Source organism: Ochotona curzoniae, unplaced genomic scaffold, assembly GCF_017591425.1.
Source record: "Ochotona curzoniae isolate NIBS_2020 unplaced genomic scaffold, NIBS_Ocur_1.0 scaffold_2476, whole genome shotgun sequence".
In the NCBI taxonomy this organism is placed as follows: domain Eukaryota; kingdom Metazoa; phylum Chordata; class Mammalia; order Lagomorpha; family Ochotonidae; genus Ochotona; species Ochotona curzoniae.
The window spans coordinates 1224222-1246577 of NW_024467095.1; the positions used below are offsets into that span (position 1 = coordinate 1224222).

A 22356-nucleotide genomic window follows, 5' to 3' on the forward strand; every position below is an offset into this window, starting at 1 on the left:
TACTGTGTGTCAGACACATCTCTTCACTACTGATCTGAGAATCACTCATTCAGATGTTTCTTGCACACCTACTATAGGCTAGGTGCTAACTAACCCTAGCAGCTAAAGTCCTTGCCTTGAACGCACTAGGATCCCATATGGGCACTGGTTCACATCCCAGCGGCCCTGATTCCCACCCAGCTCCCTGCTTATGACCTGGGAAAACAGTCAAGAATGGCCCAAAGCCTTGGGACCCTGCACCCGTGTGGAAAATCTGGAGGAAGTTCCTGGTTCCTGACTTTGGATTGGCACACCACCATTTTGAATATATTACATATTAAAATACTTTCCCCAATCTTTTTACTTCTAAACATGGCTACCAGAAAACTTCAAGTTATGTATGTGGTTTGCGGTGTGTGTGTCAGACAGAGGCAGACTGACAGAAGGAGAGGTTTGATCGTCTGACTCATTTCCAAAGGGCCCACAAAGCCTAGGTAGGGCTGGGCCAGTTCAAAGCCAGGTCAAGAACTCATTCAATCCAGGCTCCCATGTGGGTGACAGAGAACAAGCTGAGTCATCACCTATTGTTAGGGTGTACACTAGCAGGAAGACTCGGAATTCGAGCTGGAGCCAGGACTGGAACTCTGGCACTGCACTCAGGAATGCCAACTGGCACCTCAGTCAGCAAGTCAAATGCCCGCCCCTTAGTCTGCACTGCATCCAGTCAAGGCCAGACTCAATCGTATCTTTGGCCCTGATATTCCGATACTTTAACCTGTTAAGACCAAATTTTTCAGGCCCAGTGCAATGGCTCAATTGGTCAATCCCATATAGGTGTTAATGTGTGTCGTGGGAAAGCAATGGAAGATGGCCCAAAGTTTAGGGACCATGCACCCGCACGGAAGACTCGGAGGAAACTCCTGACTACTGGCTTTGGTTTGGCTCGATTCTGGCCATTGCAGCCATTTGGAGAATGAACCAGTAAGTGAAAGATCTTTCTTTCCTTTTTTTTTTTAAGATTTATTTATTTTTATTGCAAAGTTAGATATATACAGAGAGGAGCAGAGACAGAGAGAAATATCTTCCATCCGATGATTTACTCCCCAAGTGACTGCAATGGCCGGTGCTGTGCCAATCTGAACCCAGGAGACCAGATCCTCTTCCAGGTATCCCACACAGGTGCAGGGCCCCAAGATTTGGGCCATTCTCGACTGCTTTCCCAGGCTACAAGCAAGGAGCTGGGTGGGAAGTGTGGCTGCCAGGATTAGAACTGGCACCCATATGGGATTGGGCACATTTAAGGTGAGGACTTTAGTCACTAGGCCATGGCGCTGGACCTGGAAGAGCTTTCTCTCTGTCTGTGGTTCTGCCTCTCCAATAAAAATAAACAAATCTTTAAACTATTAAATAAATAAATAAAACTGAAGTGTTGAATTCTGCAAATATTTCAATGACATACTGGTTTGAAAGTTACCATAAATGGTATATTTATTACTCAACTTAAGCCTTTATAGTTATCCTATGTACAGGGCAATGGGAAATAATGGAAATAAGCTTTGAAAAGCACCGATTCAGGAGCTGGCACTGTGTATAGGCTAAGTCTCCTTCTGCACTCCTAGCATTCAATACGGGTGTTAGTTCGAAACCTGGCTGCTCCACTCCCCATCCAGCTTCCTGCTCATGTGCCTGGGAAAGCAGTGGAGGATGGCCCAAGTCCTGGGGCCACTGCACCCACGTGGAAGACCTGGAAGAGGCTCCTGGCCTCTGACCAGTTCTACTCTGTCCATTACAGCCTTCTGGTGAATGAACCAGCACCTGGAAAATCTCTTTGTCCTTCCTTCTCTCTCTGTAACTGCCTTTCAAATAAAAACAAATCTTACACAACAAAAACAGCCTTTCCGTCCAGAAAGCACTGCATACACAGCACTGCACATGAACATTCCCTTCCGGCCTACAGTCCACCAGACGGCACTGGGGCAGGCCTCGGGCAAGGACTGGCATTTAAAACATGTTGTGTACGTGCTGTGCCCTGGGTCTACCTCCTTTCCTTTGTTCACATTGTTCTACTAGAAAAAACTACCCTTTCTTGTCTAGCAGTCCATAAATCCACTGACTTTTTAAAAATATACATATTATATTTATTTGAGAGACAGAGTTACATACACACAAAAAGAAAGCGAGTGAGAGACTCTTCCCCCGACTGGTTTGTTCTCCAAAGGGCTGATCCAGGGGGGATGTGCTAACCAAAGCTAGGAGCCCTAACTCCATCTGAGCTTCCCCTGTGGGTGGCAGGGGACCAGCACCTGGGCCACCTTCTGCAGCTTTCCCAGGTTCATTAACAGAGAACTGGATTGGAAGCAGAGCAACATGAACTCAAACCATGGCTCATACAGGATGCTGGCTTAAATCACCACTCCCATAATGTTGACCACAAACCTCCTGACTCTTCAAACTTCAGACCCTCTAAAAAAAAACCTTTTTCCTTCTTTCTTTTTTTTTTTTTTAAAGAGGATTTATTTTTATCGGAAAGGCAGATGTACAGAGGAAACAGGGAAAAAGATCTTGCATCCACTGGTTCACTCTCCAAGTGGCTGCAACAGCTGGAGCTGAGTCGATCCAAAACAAGGAGTGAGGAGCTTCTTCTGGGTCATCTGGGTCTCCCATGCGGGTGCAGGCTCCCAAGGCTTTGGGCCATCCTTGACTCCTTTCTGAGGCCACAGGTGGGGAGCCAAATGGGAAGTGGAGCAGCCAGGATTAGAACCAGTGCCCACATGGGATCCCAACCTGTGCAAGGTGAGGACTTTAGTCACTAGGCTACCATGTGGGACCCAAAAAGCTCATTCTTAACTTCCCCTTCCTATCTGCAAATCCTTAATGCACTGACTGTCCTGTCCACGTGTTTCTATTACAGAACCTTGTCACCCGTATACAGGCTTCCCTCCCAGTGATGAGATCTTAGTTGATGTCTGACATCTCCTAGGTGCTGTGTGCAACAGGGCAGGTTACCATGCCTCAGTAAAAGCCCCAAAACCTCAGTGGCTGGACACAGTGACGGATCACCTCCCATGCTTCAGGGCGGGCTGAGAGCTCTGCTCAAGGATCTGCACTGATGGGACAGTTCCCACAGAGCACTGCGTGTCACTGTGGCAGAGGGACAAGGAGGGCCTTGCAAAGTTCTCAAGCAGCACTGAAACGTTCTTGTCAGAGAGACTGGCTGAACCCATTACATGGGAGCAGCCAACCACCAGCCAACCACCGGGTGAGGAGGAAGTGCCTGGGAGGTGTGCGCAGAGATGTCTGGAGAATACAGAGACGGCCACTGATAAGCCTGCTAGTCAGTAGGCATCTGATGCACTACCTCTCCGACATGCTCCGTCTGGGCAAACAATCCAGGAATTCCATCGGTAAACAGCTGCAACACTGAGTTGAAATGGAAGACTCCAAATAATGCACAAGGTTTATTTGGAAGATAGAGAGATGTGGAGAAAGTCCGGAAAGACTGGTTCACTGCCCCAAAAGCCACCAGAGCCAGGAATTCCACCCGGGTCTCCCACAGGGGTCCAGGGCCCAAGCACTAGGGCCATCTTCTGCTGTTTGCCTTAGCAGAGAGCTGGACTGGACGTGGAGCAGCCAGGACTCAAGTGCTGACACAGATGTTGCAGGCAGTAGCTTAACCCGCAGAGCTAGTTTTGGAGATGGTTCACACAGGTGGGGATCTATCAACCCTGAGACAGATAGCACCCTCTGCTCTGCATCTCATAGTCTGGGATCAGGTCAAATTAAACAGATTAGGGAGGAAAATGGATCCCAATAGCTTAGGGAAAGTGGTAGTCCAGGAAGCAGATGTGGGGAAGTCACCTGGCAGAGAGGTTTGTTTTCAGATCCAGTTGTGTTCCTTGGGAGGGGAGCATTAGGCAGCTGTTCTGTTGAAGCTCTGAGACGTTAGGACTCTCACTGCAGCTTCACCAATCATAACGTATCCGTAACTGGCAGAGAGACTAGAATCAGGAGGCCGGTGCCACGGCACAGCACGTTAAGCCTTTCCCTGCTCCACCAACATCCCTATGGGCACCAGTTTGAGTGACCACTGCTCCATGTCCATTTCAGTTCCCAAGCAGTGGAGGCTGGCCTGACTGCTTGGGTCCCTGCATCCACGTGGGACACTAGGAAGAAGCTCCTGGTTTTGGCTTGGCCCAGCTCTGGCCTATGGGCATTTGGGGAGTGAACCAGTAGATGAAAGATATGTCACTTCTTTCCCTATAAATCTGCCTTTTAAATAAAATAATAAATGAACATTTTAAAAAATAGAAACTGGAATTGGGATGGGGATATTGTTGCATATTAAACTGCAAAACAAATATATATATATAACCCCCAACATGTGAACCAGAAGTTTACATGGAACAGAGATCCTCCAGGAAGCTGATGGCAGCAGCCAGTGAACTCTGGGTGAAACCTCCACAACAAAGTGCCTCAGAAGCTTCCAGATTCAGGAGAAAAATTAAGAGAATAGAACTTTAGCCCAAGAATTAGTCACCATTGACAAAACAGCAAGAGAGGAGCTCAGACGGGGTGCGGGTAGCTGGCCTGTAGTCCTAGCGTGTCTCCATGAAAACAGGGGTTGGCAAGGCTGACAGAACCTTCTCTTTAGTGGATCCAATTGAGATCTGGTTGGGAGTGACAAAAGCTAACGCAAAGCTAGCTTGGCTGGGTGGATGACCAACCATCCCCATTTGCCCAGGATGTCCCAGGGTTTTAGCACTGGAAGTCTCACAGCCCAAGAAATCCTATTTCTAGGCCAAGAAGAACAGGGGCTGCCTCTACTTGCAGGATGCAAAAGGCAATGGCCATCCATCCCATCCGTGGTGGCTGAACCTCTGACCACCCCAACTGTCTTGGAGGAAAGGCCGATTCCGACTGCAACATGCAGACCATCTCAATCAAACTGACGCACCTGGGGAAGCAACTTCAGAAGCAGTCCTCGAGGTTCAAGAGAGGCAGAATACCTACCCAATTGAAGAAATCTCTAAAAAAAAAAAAAAAAAAAGCCAAACAAAACAAACTGGCCAGCAGTCAGAGATGAAAAGTGAACCCCCCATGGACAGTTTCTCACCTACCCAGAAGGCAGGCAGTTTGTCACACTTGGTAAACTGCAATCTCAACATTATACTTCTGAGCATCAGAATGATGCCTGGGCCAGTCTCCTGAGGTAATGGCACTGATGTGAAGCCAAGCTGGTTGACCAGAGGGTACCTTTCCCTCAGGAAAAAGTAAACCAAACCCATAAAAATGACACACACAGAGACCCAGGAAGGGTCCAAAGAGCAACCAGAGGGCGCTTCCACTTCTGAGAAAAGGGGAAGCTGCTCAAATCCGAGCCAAAATCGCTGCCTGTGAGGTGTGAACCCTGCCAGCCGACTTGGAGATCAATCACAGTCACGCAGTCCCAGGAGCAGAGAAAGGCCCTGGCGAGCAGGGGAGCGGCCAAGGCCTCCTGCAAGGACCGCGGGCGTCTTTCTCGGCTGGTGGAGGACAGTCACACAGGGCTGTAAAGATTTGGACCTAACCTCCAACCAGGTTAAACAAGAACACCCAACTGCCCTGTTGCTAAATTCCAAGCTTTTATGGACATTCTTCATAAAATGCTTTAGGTACTTTCTTGCTTCCAAATTTGACATTAAGCCTTTTCCAACACTAATCCAAAGGCATAAAACACAAGGTGGAAACACACATTTCCCTTTATTGCATTAGAAAAATTCATTTGAGCCACATGGTGGCCATAATGCTGTAGTCCCCGCAGCAGGCTCTGTCACCCCACCACCCCTTCCTTCACACACACACACAATGCTGGAGGGAGAACAGAACCCTGTGAAACAAACAGAGCTGGACACGGAACACTCCACGTCCCTCCTCCCTGCAGACAATCCACATTCCTCTTCAACTACTATCTAATGTTGAACACTAAATAAACTGACCCCAAAAGACTCCATGAGTCTGAAGAACCCTGGGCCGGTGTCTGGGAAGTATGGCTGGAAGCATTGGCACCTGCCAACAGCTCAGTCTCCATTTAAGATGGCAGAGCCCACCACAGGCACAGCAAAGCACAGAGCAGGCCACTGGGGGAGATCACGCCTTCCCATAGCCACAGTCACACCCCAGGGCCTGGCACACCCAGTTGAACACCATCCCCTAGACCTAGGAACTTGAGTTGGCTTGGCAGCATGAGTGCTCTGAGCTCGCTGGCTAGCTGGCTGGACACGTTGAGGTCACCATTCCCAGCCAACACACTGGGTGGGACATGGGGGATGCTATCGCATCCCTCGGGGTGGGTGGTCAGGAAGACCCCTAGGAGGTTCCGGGCCGGTGAGCTGGCCTCTGGGGTTCCAGGAGTTGCCAGGCACTGGGCTCTCCAGCAAGCTTTCCAGGGACTCCATCACTCGCACGAAGACAGAGAGGAGTGTGAGCACCATGCCCAGGAGGTAGAGGTTCACCATCTGCTTCATGGCTCCACGTCGTCCCCCTCCTCTGTCAGCGGGAGGGCCGGGGGCCTGGGAAAAAGATGGGCAGGGGTTAACCTACAGCCTTGGAGGAGGAGCGCGCCTGGGCCCGGCCCACCCAGTCAGGCGGGGAATGTTCTTCCCCAGCAGACACTGCAAACGGCAAGGCTACAGAGGGAAGCCTATGGCTTCAACCAGCACCACAGCACTCCTTAACAAGTCTCCTTGCTTAACAACTTTACTTCTGCAGGGTACAACGGCCAATCGTGTGCTACGTGCAGGAAGCCGGGTAACCGTCCTCGGGTGGAGGCTCTGTCCCTTGAAGAGAGGTAGGTGGGAATTAAAGAAAAAGAAAATGTACTAGAGAAAGTAACCTGTCTACAAGTGTCTGTCACATCAGAGTTGACCAGACCTTTCAAGCGGCAGAATAACTGAGAGGCCCAAACCCATTGAGTCTATTTCCTGGACAAAGATACCCTGAGTACTTACAACGTGTAGGCCTCCTGGAAGGTACTAAAGGCCTCAAGCGAAGCCTAGGAGACAGGATCCCCAGATCTCCTGGGGTACTTAGCACACAGCACGAGACGTGTTGGGATGGGAAAGAGATGCAGGAGTGCTTAGGAAGTCTTACCCGGCACTGGCCAACACGGGTGGCCACGTGGATCCCAGCTTGAGCACCACAAAGGGAGAAACAGGGGCGACTGCCTGGGGGGGACCCCGGCTTGGTGCAGGGGCTCAGGGGCAGGGGAGACACTCCTGGCGGCAGGCCCCGTACTCTGTCGGGATTGGGAAAGAGGTGGGGGGCGGGGGTCCGGGGAATCCAGACCTAGGCCGGGGAAGCCCTCGGGACCGCTTACCTAAAGAGCTGCGAAATGACGCTCGCCGTCACAGCAGATCGTGCAGCAGGCGGGAGAAGAGAGAGGAGCCGTTCAACAGGCAGCAAGCGAGGCCGCTGCGCGCACCACGGCCCGCGTAGCCGGGACACGAAAGCGCAGTGGGCCAGGCGCGACACCTGCGGCCGCCGGGTCCCTCCCCTTATAGCGGCCGCCCCGGAGGCCCGCAGGCGCACGCGCACGTCGGGGCGCACGTCCGCGGCTTGCCCCTCCCGGCCAGGGCGGGATCTTGGCTCGCGTCCGCCATTCCCGCATTCCAGGCCTGGGCGGGTCGGAGGGTTTAGGGAAAGAATCCTCCTTGTCCTGGGGTGAGCCTGTAGCTGCCGGTGAGGGCGTCACTTTGTGTACTGGCCACCAGATGATGTTTAAGGGCGCTTTTCAGCTTGAACCAAAGAGCTGGGGAGGAGGTCCTATAATCCGGGTTTAGGCCCAGAACATCACCCACTCGAGCGGGGGCACGGAGACGCTGTCTTCGGGGCTCTCTGGGCTGGGGTAGGGCCTTGGGGGAGGCGCAAGGCTCGGGCTCCTGCGGGGTTGGAGCTGCGGGGGCGGGAGTTCAAGGGGTCTCCTTCAGCTGGGCCAGCTCAGCCGAAAGGGGACGGTCACCTTTCCCCTACTTTGTGCTGTCTGTCGGGAAGGCAGGGCGGGGAAGACCCGGGGAAGAGAAAGTGTGGATCCGACGTGCTGCCTGGCAGGCAGTCGACAGCCCCGCCCGGCCTCCTCCTCCAAACCCCTCCTAGTCTTTTTGGTTCTGCTTCGCAGTGTTGTCTGTGCCCTTTGACCCAGTATGCCACTTCTAGGAATTCTAGTAAACTCTCATGTGGGGAATGGAGATGTGGGGAGCTGATCCTTGTAGCCTAGGGGTGTGTGGAGGAAGGGGAACCCAGTACTGGCCTGTGCAGGTCCACTTAGAACTTGAACCAGGGAATGGATGACTTCTCTCAGTAACTCTCAAAAATAAATAATAGTGAAGAAGGCATTTAGTTAAATAAGTTAGAGTGTGTTGATAGAAAAGTTAGACCCCCAACATAGTAAAGGAGAAAAGATACATGCACAGCCTCTGTGTGATGTGCCACAGTTTATACCAAAACAAAGCCACGCAGTGCGGTGTGCGCAAGGAGGTGCCACCTCACACCGCTGGGAGAATGAAAACAAAGCCGGGAAGGAGCAAGTGTTGGGGAGGGATGGACAAGGTGGAATCCTGCACTGCCGCTGGGAATGTCAAATGCTGCAGTTGTTTTGCAAAAGACTTTGGCAGTTCCTTCAAAAGTTAAACATAGGCTTACCATATGATCCAACAGCTCCACTCCTGTCTTCCCGAGAACTGAACAGTGCTCAGGCAAGCAGGTTTGCACAAATGTTCTTAGCAACGTTGTTCATGACAGGCAAAAAAATGCAAACAACCCAAATGTCCTTCAGCTTGTAAAAGGGTAAGTAAAGTATGATACAGTGGAACGGCATCCACAAAACATGAAATATTGATACAAGCTGTACGCGACAACCACAAGCCAAGTGAAGGGAACCAGACACCAAAGGGTACACGTAGGGGAGAGCTCAGAGGGTTTTTTTTTTTTTTTTTTTTTTTATTCAAACCAGCGCTCTGATGTGGGCTGCAAACATCTCCAGCACTGGTCAAGTACTGGCTCAATGGCTAAATCCTTACCTTGTATCTGCTGGAATCCCATACAGGTGCAGGCTCATTTCCTTACTGCTCTACTTCCCATCCAGCTTCCTGCTTGTGGCCTGGGAAAGCAGTCGAGGATGGCCCAAAGTCTTGGGACCCTGCACCCATGTGGAAGACCTGGAAGAAGCTCCTGGCTCCTGGGTTTAGGTTGGCCTAGCTCCAATCATTATGGCTACTTGGGGAGTGAACCAGCAGAATATTTTGCTCTCTGTGTCTCTTGCTGGAAATCTCCCTTCCCGATAAAAATAAATAAATCTTAATAATAGTAATAATAATTGAGTGTTTTTTTAAAGCACTGGCTTGACCCTTTTTACTATGATATCCACTTCTCAAAAATATTTAAGGGTATTGTTTCATTTAGGAAAGTAAAAGTAACAAAATGAACTAAAACACGTGATAAATACTCAAGGTGAAGCAGTGAGTGGAAATAAAGTCGAACAGGTCTCTATTGGGGAGGAAAGTAGCTATTGATTGATACTGTTTCCATTTTTATAGCAAAATCTCCAGGGTAACATTCTTCCCTCCCTTCCTGAACAATTCCGTCTTCAAGCCTAGAGAGAGAACCTAGTGAGCCGAGGGGCCAGGGTGCAAGACCGCCTTTATTCGCTGCTTTGGAGCAGGCTTCCTCTGTGACTGCCAAGGCAGAAGCGATAGAAAAGGGGGGCTCCCTCCAGGCTTAACGCCCAGTGGTTTCGTGTAACACCGTGAAGGAAGGAGAAAGAAAGGTCCAAGTTGCTGGAGGGAGTGAGGACTGAGAAAATCCTGGTGTGTCTCTCTCTCTCTTTTTAAGACTTTACAATTTTTGTTGGAAAGGTAGATGTACAAAGAAGGAGAGATGGAGAGAATGATTTTCCACCTGTTACTTCACTCACTAGGTGGCTGCGATGGCCAGAGCTGAGCCAATCCAAAGCCAGGCGCTTTTTCTGGGTCTCCCATGTGGGTGCGAATTCCCAAGGCTTTGGGCCATCCTCCGCTGCTTTCCCAGACCACAAGCAGATGGATGGATGGGAAATGAAGTAGCCAGAACGTGAACTGGTTCCCATGTGTGATTACGGTGCTTGAAGGGGAGGGTTGGCCAAGTGAGCTGCTTCTCCGGACCAAGTCTCTCTTATGATGCTTATCATTGACATGAAACAAAAGGCGAGCCTTTACTGAAATGAGGAAATTGGGACTTTCTCATCCCCAAATTCTCTTTCTCATTAGTAAGCTTTCCTGAGACATTCACGGAGTTCTTTTTTTCTCGTTTGAATATTGTCGGTCTTTCTATGTCTGTGGAATGTGAATCCATGGACTCACATCAAACACAGAGAAAACATAATTTGGGGAAAAACTAAAAGATTGGGTGCCTACTTCACATGTACTTTATTTTATCTTGTCCTTACTCACCAAACAATGTGGTGTGACGAGTATTAACATTAATATTGTATTGCAAGTTGCAGAAGCCATGCAGAGGTTAGGCGTCCTGGGTAACCTAGATACCGTAAGTGCACAGGACAGGGTGAGTACTTGGTAATGTGTTAAGATGCTCATGTTGGAGTGCTGGGGTTCAAGTTCTGGCTTATTTCCATTTCTAGCTTCCTGCCAGTTCTCACACTGAGAGACGATAGTGACTTAGAACTTGGGTCTCTGCCATTCACATGGAGCTCCTGTGCCTTTTAAAGCCATTAAAGGGGTCAGTGCTGTGGCTGAGCCCACGTGAGTGGTTAGTAGTTAATCTCACGGTCAGAACTAAGAATTGAGGCCTCAGAACTGCATAATGTCCAGGGGGTTAAGCCACTGCCTGCAATGACGACATGCCATATCAGAGGGCCAGTTTGGGTCCCACCTGCTCCACTTCTGGTCCAGCTCCTTGGTAATGATGGCTCAAGTGTCTGAGTACCTGTTGCCCACGTGGCAGATTCAGCCAAGGGTCCTGGCTTCAGCCCAGCCCTGGAAGTTGTGGCCATTTGGGCGGTGGACCAATAAGTGAAAGATCTCTCTCTTTCTCTCTTTTCCTCTACCTCTTTTCCCTCTGTGACTCTGAGTTGCAAATAAATACATGAATTTTTTTTTAAAAAAATTGAGGCATCTGGCCCAAGTGAGGGAGGGGAGAGCCAGTGTTCACTGTGGGTGCCCTCTGCCCACCCTTCAGGGTCACCCCACCTTTCACAGGGCACATGTCCTGGCTTTCCACATGGCCACGGCCCTCCCACTCCCACCTGGCCTCTCAGCACTGCCCTAAACTCTTGACCTATTTTTTTCCATCAACAAATTAACATGTTCAGTTTCTCCCACCCGCTACCTGCTCATTTCCTATCTGTTTTCACAACATTGCTCAAATCATACATTTACCAAATGTGAGTTAAAGTTTGTCCTTTAATTATAAAAGTAACAGATGCATTGGGGAGACGCTCGGTCATCCTCTCACCCAGAAGGATCACTGTTAAAATGTGGTTGCACAATGAATACACAAATAGAATTACTCACAGAGCAGCTGGGCTCTTTTAAAAAAATATGAAATATCTTAAAAGATAAAAATGATCCATTCATTAATTAAATATTTGTTGAGCAACTACTTTGCGCCAGGCACTGTCTGGATTTAGGAACACAGTAATGGGCAAGACAGTCCAAGTGTTTCCTCTTTGGGGCTCCATTCCAGGACGGGGGCTAAGGTAGGCTAGTGGTGGTGAGAACCACGAAGAGAAAAAACACAGTCTAGAGAGGGACACGGACAGGGTCTCGGATATTGCTTGATACAGGATAATCAAGAAAGCTTCCCGAAACAGGGCATTTGAGCAGCGACCAGATGGAACTACCCAGAGACACAGTCGGAAGTACACATCTTCCTGAACGTGCAGGGAGGTAGACGTGGGAGCCCCAGGGTCAGGAGGCAGTGGGTCCTCTTAGGGTTCTGGGCTGTTCTGTTTTGTAATGACAACACCTGCTTTCCCCTCACATTTAGATGTACACACACACACACACACACACACACACACATGCACACACACACACAGTCCCTCATTCCAGTGCCTGGCACCTCTCCCCTAGACACTGCTGCCGCCAGCTGACAAGCTCCATGGCTCTGTTCCACGACATTGGGGGGTGGAGTAGGGCAGGGAGCATCCTGCTGCCTGTTAGCTGGACAGGAAGGGTGGAAGGGACCACTGGGAGACAAAGAAGGAAAGAGGACAGTTGGCCTTTGAGGAGACCCCCAGCCTCTTCCCTTCTCCCAGTGATTCCTCCCACACTCAAGGACAAAGGAGAAGTGGTCCTCCACAGAATCCCTCCCTCATCAACAAAGGCCTTCCCGCGCACTTACCCCTCACCTGACAGCTCTCCCATTCAGCCCTGGAAGCGCCTGGTCATCATCTTGATATTCTGCCCATTAAAGTATCATTTGCTGCTATGGTCCAGCCATTGCGGCCATTTGGGGAATGCAGAGTTAATCAGTGGATGGACGATCTTCCTCTCTGTCTCTCTTCCTCTCTGTATATCTGACTTCCCAATTAAAAAAAAAAAAATCTTACAGAAAGTTATTGTGCTGAGTGGAAATTGCCCAGTTGACATGCATCATATTTTGCAAACCTGACCATTTTATCTTTTTTTAAAGAGACTTATTTTCTTTATTGGAAAGGCAAATTTACAGAGAGAAGGAGAGATAAAGATTTTCCGTCTGCTGGTTCACTCCCCAAGTGGCCACAACAGCCAGAGCTAAGCTGATCTGAAGCCAAGAGCCAAGAGCTCCTTCCAGTCTCCCACATGGGTGCAGGGTCCCAAAGTTTTGGGCCGTCCTTGGCTGCTTTCCCAGGCCACAAGAAGGGAGCTGGATGGTAAATGGAGCAGCCAGGACAAGAACCAGTGTCCATATGGGATCCTGGCACATGCAAATTGAAGATGTAGCCACTGAGTGCTCATGCCGGGCCCTTACTGTGCCTTTTTGTTTTTTGAGGGACAAAACGCTGAGGACTACCAACACCCAAGCCATGTGTACCACTTAAATCCCATCACCTTCCATGGCAACCCAGCAAGGCTGAAGACTGCACACACCCGCCCCTCATTCCGCACGCCCCAGATGCCACAACACCTGCTCGGACACCGCCACACAGGCTGCACCATGAACACTGCTTGTGCTGCATCTGTAGTCAGGCCCTGTCCCAAGCTCCACCCTTTATCCTAGAAAAAGGACACACCCTTGGGGCTGGCAGCATGGGTCAATAGGCTAATCCTCCACCCTGTGGAGCCAGCATCCCATATTGCCACTATACTGTTTTAGGGAATGATGACCAAGGAGGGGGACCCTGTTCGTGTCCACTACAGATGTCTTTTCTCTAATGTTTTTGATCCACGGTTGCTTGCCTACATTTTGACAGGATTACGTTAAGACTTGAAAACGTATCCTCAGGGCAGGCACCTGGTACCACCAGCTCAGGCTGCCACTGGGACGCCTGCATCCTGCACAGTACCTGGTCCGAGCTCCATGTCCTCCTCCAGCCTTACCTTTCTGCTAATGTGCACCCTGGGGGGCAGCAGCTGGTGACTCAGCTCTTGATCCCCACATCCATTTGGGAGACTCAGACAGAATGCTGGGCTTCAGGCTTCAGCCTGGCCCAGCCCTGGTTCTGTAGGCATTTGGGGGTTAACCAGGGCATGAAAGATTTCTCTCTCCCTCCCTTTCTTTGTCTCTCTCTCTCTCTCACACACACACACACACACACACACACACACACGCCCTACTATTGCTCTATCTTTTAAGTAAGTAGATGAACATGTACACACACATATATGTATAGACATTGTGACACCATATGTTAAGATACTGCTTAGAATATCCCATCTTGGGTCTGGCACAATAACCTAGTGGCTAAATCCTCGCCTTGCCTTTGCCAGAATCCCACATGGGCACCGGTTCTAATCCCGGCAGCTCCACTTCCCATCCAGTTCCCTGCCTGTGGCCTAGGAAAGCAGTAGAGGACTGCCCAAAGCCTTGGGACCCTGCACCCGTGTGGGAGACCCGGAAGGAGTTCCTGGATCCTAGCTTCGGATCGGCATAGCATCGGCCTTTGCGCTCGCTTGGGGAGTGAATCATCGGACGGAAGATCTTCCTCTCTGTCTCTCCTCCTCTCTGTATATCTGACTTTCCAATAAATAAATAAATAAATAATAAAATAAAATAAAACAGTAAGCATATACTTACTTCACGATGGATACTCCACACATCTTACCCAGTTTCTGTAACGCACCTTGGGGGTGGTAGAAGACAGCTCACTTATATCAGTTCCTGTCACATTGGACATGCACTTGGGTTAAACCCGTGGTTGAAGGGTCTCTCCCTCTTCTGTATTTCTCTTTCTGTGTCACTCTGCATTTTAAATAAATAGATAAATAAATTATATTGTTTTAAAAGTTTATATATATAGGTGTATGTGCATATCCCTCTGTGTGTGAGTGAATGTGAATAAAATATTTTTACTCTGTGCCTTGAGCAAGTCAGATGCTCAGGGTTATTTGTGAATCAGTCTCCTAGCACCCATGAACACTAAGAATCAGTATGCTCGCCGAGCCAAGCTAACTCTTTGGCCACACTGACCCTGTCCATCCCACCCACATCACCAAATTCAAGCTCATGGTCACTGCCCAGCCAAGAGCCTTGGGCAGATCCCTTCTGCCTCCCAGTCTCCACCTCTCATAGCGAGAACAACTGGAACTCAACAAGGGTTCTACTGTGCCTCCCAGCTGATTAGATTCCTGGGACTCAGTCACAAGACAGACTCGGCCCCGAATCGTGAGCGTGGCACGTAGCCAGCTGCATCATCCCAGCGGACACGGATCTTGTTAGGACAGCTGTGTTGTGAGTATGGGAGCAGGTGTGTGTACACTAACAGCCCTCGCACCTGCCAGTGACTCTGAGCCACTGCTGTTGTCACTGCCTGTGTTCCTGCTGGACGTCCTAGAGGACCCGGCCTGGGCTTGTGGCTTTCACAAGCTGGCGGTGCGGGTCTCTGAGTCAAGGGCCATGTGATTGTTGGCTTTGCATAGCTAAGACGCTGTATGGTGTCATCACGGCAGGTAGTTCAGGTTCCTGGGTTGGATGAGCACATTACTTAGGCAACAGTGGATATGAGCTTCCTGAGAGCCCCGGCTTTTCCCAAGGGGCAGAGGGTCAAGTCCCACCTCCCCCCACTCCTGGGCTAGCAAGCCCCCTCCCCGACACAGTTCCCTCTCCACGGCATGCGTGTTGTAACAGCGAGTTGAGCTGTTGTTCATTTCACATTGGAGTGCTAATCTCTGTCCCCAGAGACTCCAGCTTCTTATCCAGCTCTCTGCTGGTGCGCCTGGAAAGGCAGCAGATGATGATCCAACTACCGGGATCCCTGCCACCCACACGGGGGACACAGATGGAGTTCCTGTCTCGTCGCTACAGTATGGTTCAGCCCCAGCTGTTGTGCATCTCTGGGGGAACGAGGCACTTGATGGAAGATCTCTCTCTGTTTTTTATTTTTTTATGGAGCCTTTTTCCATCAAGTGAGGCTTCTAAATGCAAGAGCCAGAAAGTCAAGGCCGTTCTCGTAGCACACTAGCTACTGAGCAAAGTAACCAAATCTGTAGCGGCTAAACCCCAGTTACATCACCCAGGTGACCAGGGCAAAGCATGCTCCAGCCAGAGAGGACAGAGAAATGGCTGCTGGCCTCAGAGCTCAGCTCTCTACTCCATGACACTGGGTCACCAGGGGCAGGAGGGGAAACTGGCCTTGTCCGCGGCGGCACACACTGTCTTCCAGCTGCTTTAGACAGGCCCATCTCCAATGCTTAAAGCAGATGGAGAATCAACCTCTCTCTCCTTTCCAACTCAATAAGTAAATCTAAAAAAAGAGGGTTGTCACAGTGACAGGTTCATGATGCGAGTGGGAGCGCCAGCCATAGCGATTCTATTACATGACACAATCACTTCAAGGTAAGCATGGGGGTGCATCCTGTATTGGGTGTTTTTAGCTAGTGCTGATTCCACGATTACCACTTGGAAAAGAGTCGGTGGCGGGGAGGGGAGGCTGGGTGATGGGCAGTGGTGCTGACACGCCAGGCAGGCCTGGCCCTTACACCGCAGCTATGTCACCAGCTGAAGCTGCCCCCTGGCAGATCACAATGCCACTGGAGCCATCCTGTATTGAGCTGCAATGAAGCTAGCAAATTTCCAGCAGGCTGGAGCTGCCAAACCGTGGCCTGTGCTGCTCCGGAACCACCTGTCTTCCCCCATCACCTGCTCTAGCCAAGTACTCGCACCCTTAAAGGCAGTTGCTTTCAATAGTGTTTGGAGTGTTGTAGTGCAGAGGAAAAGAGAATGTATGCACACACACACACACTTACATGCACACCTTTCAGAGGGTATTCTGGGCCTTTCATACACATGAACAATGCCCTAGGAGGCCTTCTATGTTGGGATTATTTAACCGAGTATAATTTATTTATTTTATTTGAAAGGTAGAGTTACAGAGAGAGAGATCTATCGTCTGCTGGTTCACTCCCCAAATAGCTGCAATGGCCAGAGCTGGGCTGGTGCAAACCCAGGAGCCAGAAGCTTATTTCTGGTCTCTCATGAGGAAACTGGGAACTAAGCACTTGGGCCATCCTCTGCTGCTTTCCCAGGTACATCAGCAGGGGGCTGGATTGGAAGAGCAGCAGCTGAGGTTTAAACTGGCTCCCATAAAGGATGGGAAGAAGAGAGCCTGGAGGCTCTTCCACCACCCTCCTCCACCTCTTGCTTCTGCATGGGGCTCCAGGGGAAGCCCCGTGGAACGTGTTGCCTGGCACACACAACATGTGCCAGGCAACATTTGATGACTGGATGTTGAATGTTTAACTGAGTCATCGTGTCACAGGACAGGTCATTGATTTTCTTTAGTCAACTTCCTTCCATGTTGATGAAACCTGGCACAGTGCTGGAGTTAAGTGGGTTAAAGGATCCATGAGAAAAACCAGAGTGGGTGTGTGCACTGGGGTGTGGGGGCGGGGAGGCTACGCGGTGGGGAGACATAGCAGACCAGTCAAGGGAAGCTTCCCAAGCAACATGAACTTGGATAGAACTATGCAGGAAATGGGTAGGATTGATCAAAGTAGACGGCAAGTCAGGAAAGGCGATCCCTAGCACATACGGGGTCCCTTCTAGTGTGCCAGTGTTGCCAGCATCCCATGTGGGTGCCAGTTCATGTTCTGGCTCCACTTCTCATCCAGTTCCCTGCTTGTGACCTAAAAAAATAGTTGGGGATGGCCCAAAGCCTTGGGACCCTGCACCCACGTGGGTGACGTGGAAGAAGCTCCTGGTCTCAGACCAGCCCAGCTCTGGCTGTTGCGAGCCATTTGGGGAGTGAACCAGTGGATGGAAGATCTTTTCTCTTTGTGTCTCCTTTTTCTCTGGCAAAATCTACCTTTCAAACAAAAGTAAGTCAATTTTAAAAGAAAAGAAAAAGGGAAAAAAGAGGGGATTTTCCCTTAGAGGGTAAAGCTAGAATCCCAGCCCAGGCAGCGTAGTTTACCAGCATGAATGCTAAAGCTATGGTGCTGCCCAGCTCAGCCGGCCCTGGGTTCCCCTACATGGAGCTGCCTGTTGTTCCATGAAGGCTGTGCTATGTGGGGCCTCTGAGCCTGACTGCGGTGTTGTTCTCCAGCCCTGCGGTGCAGTGAGCTAAGTCCGGTCTGGAACACTCAGTCTGTATCAGCCTGCTAGGTTGAGTACCCAGCCACTCCACATCTGTACCAGCTCCTTGTGGATGTCCCGGGGGGAGAGGCAGCAGATGCTGGAACAAGACCTGCACCTCTGCCATCCGTGCGGACCTCCTGGCTTCCGCTGGGCCCAGCCCTGGTCCTTGCTGTCACTTGAAGAGTGAACTAGATGATAGATCTCCCTCGCTCTCTTTTCATCTCTTTTCCTGTGAACCCCGCCTCTCCCGAGCTCATACTGTGTGTCCAGGTCCCATGTAAGAACACTCCATGCTTTGTGTCCTTTAATCCACACAGCAATCCTAAGCAATATGCAGTTGTCATTGCTACACTAGGAAAATGGCTCCTGGGAAGAACTCACCACGGGTGGCAGCTCAGAAGATGAAATTCAAGCCCTTTGGGGGATGCTAAGCTGACTCCGTGTAAAACCCTTTCCACAGCTTCTTGAATTTGGAAAGAGGTCCTCAGGGGAGAGGGTCCCTCCTTCTTCTGGTAATTGTTTTACCAGGAAGGTTCAGAGCAGGGGTGGGCCAGGGCAGGGCACAGCATCACTACAAACACCTGGATGACTGGAAGCTAGGAGATCTCAGCAGGTGTTCTCACCTGCTGGGGTCAAGGTGTATCTTGTGGGCCCAAGTGGGAGGCTGCCTTGGCCAACAGGAAGCAGGAGCACCACGTGTCTCCCTTAGACCCTGCACTGCACCAGATCCCACAGCAGAGAGCCCAAGGCGGTCTCTGTCCTCGCCTTTACCCTCCAACTGACTTTGAATCTGAGAAAGGTCAGACAGATGTCTGGATGCACAGGTGAGAATTCCTGCCCATGGGCAGGACAGGGTGGGAAGAGTGCTTTAACAGGTGATCTGTGGGGGTGGGGAGAGGAGCATTAAACGTGCTGTCATGTCCACTGCACAGGGACAGTCTCCTGGTCACCAAGAAAAGCCACCTGTTAGTAACTCTTAGTGAGGACCTGATTTAAGTTGTCCACGGCGTCCAGGAAGCACCAATCCCAAAAGACTAGCAGGCAGACCAGGAAAACCACCTTTCTAAGAAACATAGCAGCATCCAGGGTCCAGGGCTCCCCAGGGGAAGCGCTAGGAAGCCCCAACGCTGGCCAGGGTCCTAAAGCCTTGGGGCACCAGAGGCTGGCCTGCTTCCCACAGGCCAGGGAGGGGTCAGCGTTGTGATTGCCTGGTGCTGCAACAGGGCAGTGAGTGGGCAGAGGGGAGACAAAAGCTCCCTGGCCGGCTCAGCCTCTGCCCACATCCATGAGGTCAGCAAACCCAGAGCTGGACAGGGAGGGCACCAGTGACCGGGAGGGACCTGGCTCACAAGGCAATGGACTGAATGGCAGCTCCAGTGCCTCTCGAGCAGTGTCCCCAAGAGGGCATTTCTATATCCCCCCCACACACAACCCCTTATTTGGCTTTCAATTCTTGTTTAAAAACTTCAGATCAGAATTTGTATAATGGCTCCACTGGCTAATCCTCCAAGTTCAATGGCTAGCATAACTTATGGGCACTGGTTCATAACCCAGCTGTCCACTTCCCATCCAGCTCCCTATCTGTGTCCTGGGAAAGCAGTCAAGGACGGTCCAAAGCCTTGGGACCCTGCACCCACATAAGAGACCTGGAGGAGCCTCATGGATCCTGGCTTTGGATCAGCTCAGCTCCGTCCATTGAGGCCATTTGGGGAGTGATCCGTGGACAGGAGATCTTTCTTTTTGCCTCTCCTTTTTTCTATAAATCTGCCTTTCCAAATAAAAATTAATTAAAAATGTTAAGAACCACTTTAGCTCATTTGTATATGTCACATGCTGCTAGTGTGGTTCCTACTACCTCTAGAAAGAGTGAAGTTGGTGTTTTGGTTCAGCCAACTCAGGCTTCCGGGCTGGAGAAGGAAGCAGGCTTCAGAACTGGCCAGCACACCACGCCACCACGTGGACAACACACAGTTGGTGTATTAAAATTGGCTTTCTGAGACTGTTGTTGCGGCAGAGCAAGTTAAGTCTCCACCTGCAATACTGACATCCCATAAGGCTCAGGTTCAATTCCTGAGTGCTCCACTTGTGGTCCAGCTCCAGCAGTGGAGGACGGCCCAAGGCTCGGGACCCTACACCCACATGGGAGACTCGTGGCTTCATCCTAGCCAAGACCTGCCGCTAGCATCTGGAAGGTGAACCACAGAATGAGAAATCGTTATTTCTCTCTATTTTCTCTAACTCTGCCTTTCAAATAAAATTTTAAGAGACAGTGAGAAAAAAAGACTGACTTTCTAAGCCCCTTGGTTTTTAGAGACTCATCCAAATGACTGCACCAGCTTAAAAAGTACATTCCAGTCAGAATTTTGATGTTCAAAAAACTCATCTGAGAAACAGAGTTCTCCCAGGTTTTCCCACACTTGGGATCCTGTGAGCCAGGGGAGGTGTCTCAGAGAGGGGGCGGAGCTGCCCTGCTGGGTGCCCCGACGTCAGACCCCCTGGTGGTGACTGCAGGACTTTCTCATCAGGGCCTCTGGCATCCAAAGCATTGCTTCAGTTACGGCCGGTGATAGATAGCCAGCAAACCGGTCCTGCGGTGTTATCACCAGCTGCTACCACTGGAGGGCGGTGGCGAGACAGGATGGCACCCCAGGGATTCTGGGAACACAGCTCCTCCCTCCAGCACACCCCTCCAACAAGAGGGGTGTTAGCAACAAGAGGGGAGCTCAGTATATTGTCAGTGTGGAGATAAAAGGCCCTGCACTGTAGCCCAGTGGCTGAAGCCCTCGCCTTGCACGTGCCAGGATCCCGTATGGGCGCCGGTTCACGTCGCAGCGGCCCCGCTTCTGGTTCTTACAGAATTGGATGTTAGTTCTGGTTCTTACAATATTACTACATGCAGCTAATTCCCGCAACCTGGTTCCTTACCGTGAGCAGAAAACACCAGACGCAATTGAGGTACCTTGGAAGGTTTATTCCAGCGGGGCAGGGACAGGACAGGGTGGTGGGAGAGCAGGGGGAAAAGGGAAGGAAAGGAGGAAGGGAGGCCGGAAGGAGAGAGCCGCACCTGGGGGCCTTTAGTCACTCAGGTGAGCCGCAAGGTGTGGGGCGGGATGGGGAGGGACTGAGGCCCCGGGCATTGGTGCCTGAGACTGTCACAGGCTGGAATAGGTGCAGCATCCATCTGTGGGTACAAGAGCCAATTGAGATGCGGGTCGAATGCACTGGACTGGTCTGCTGCACATACTGGCATGCACAGGACCCAGGGCCGAGGCCAGGCTTGGAGGGGGTTACTGTGGGTCGCTCTAACTAGGCTGCAGTTCCCACTGGTGTGTATGAGGGCCGAGTGTGTGGTGGGCTGGGTTGGGCTGGGTTTGCGTATGAGATGGGACTGGGGGCAGAACCAAGCAGGCAGCTACAATACCAGCTTGTGTATGTAGGCTGGTGTAGGTCATGGACTGAGCCGGGCCTTGTGCTCACTGGCACACAGGAGCCAGATCTGGGGTTGCCTCTGGTGAGGTTTCTCTGGGGACCCCCCAAATGACCACTGGGCTCAAAACTCCAACCACAGGAAAATCACAGGATCTGTGCTCTGACCGTGGCGTCCATGTACAGAACTGGGCCTCCTCAGGTGCTGAGGCCTGTGCAGTGGACGGCACGCCCAGATGCACATGGAGGCATGAGAACCAGTTCACTGTGGCCTGAACAGGACGTCTGGTACCATGGACGGCAGAACAAATTGGACAGGTCTCCCAGCCAATCTTTATGGCAAGCATCTGGATGAGTGGAGACTGAGGGTGGTCTGTGTCCGTCAATGGACTTTGGAAAGATTTCCTCAGCTTTGGACCAATGAGCCAACAGCAGTTCAGATCTATAGAAACCACTGGAGCAGTACCCTTGCAGCATGCCCACTTCAGGGACCCTGGGATGCCGCTGGGTGGCCGTCCCTCATCCCCGGGTATTGACGCAGTTAGGGTGATGGGTGTGGCCTCCCCCTCTCTCTCCCCTCCCCCCAGGTGCAGAAAGAAAAAGGGGCTAGAAACGGTTGTCTCAATTCCTCCCATAGCTTGACCCTTCCCACCTTAATCAGTGAGTGGTCCTCATAGGCACACATCTTCCTCAACTATGTCAACATCCTCAAAAATAAAAGAAATTCGTAAAATAAATAAATCTTTTCTAAAAAGGGGGGAGGATGTGGGTTTGGATTTTTTCCACAACAAAATGAATGTTCCATGAACTTTTTGATATACTCGCATAGGGCATTGTTGAAAAGTGGCAGACGGGATCCCTTTTCACAGTTACCAGGAAGGCTTTCGAAAGCCAGGGCTCATGAGGACTGCTGCGTCCCACTGTACGGTCTGGGCACCACGGAGGGACCCTCAGCCACAGCCACCAAGAAGGAAAGCCAGCCGCTTCCCCCACGCCCTCCCCAGGGAGGCAGAACAGTTATTGCAGTTCTGGAAGATGCCAGAAGGGGGCAGCATTGTCTCACCCTGGGGGAAATTTTGTTTTCAGTTAAAATATTGTTTTAAATGATGTTTTTAATTGGCACATGAAGCGCAGTGTGATGTTTGCACACGTGAGTGTAATGGGTGATGCTCACACCAGGTCATTAGCACACCCATCACCTCCCAT

General features: G+C 50.9%; 1 protein-coding gene across 1 annotated transcript; it reads right to left on the reverse strand.

The window, feature by feature from the left end:
* Window positions 1-5719: 5719 nt before the first annotated feature.
* On the reverse strand, window positions 5720-7170 carry HILPDA (hypoxia inducible lipid droplet associated). Its single transcript, XM_041002124.1, has one exon. It carries the CDS (start codon window positions 6480-6482, stop codon window positions 6288-6290), a length of 195 nt encoding a protein of 64 aa, XP_040858058.1. The 5' UTR covers window positions 6483-7170; the 3' UTR covers window positions 5720-6287.
* Between the last annotated feature and the right edge of the window lie 15186 nt (window positions 7171-22356).

Bases quoted from the DNA above. Each gene is read 5' to 3' on its own strand.
- HILPDA (XM_041002124.1), bottom strand. From the start codon at position 6,482: ATGAAGCAGATGGTGAACCTCTACCTCCTGGGCATGGTGCTCACACTC.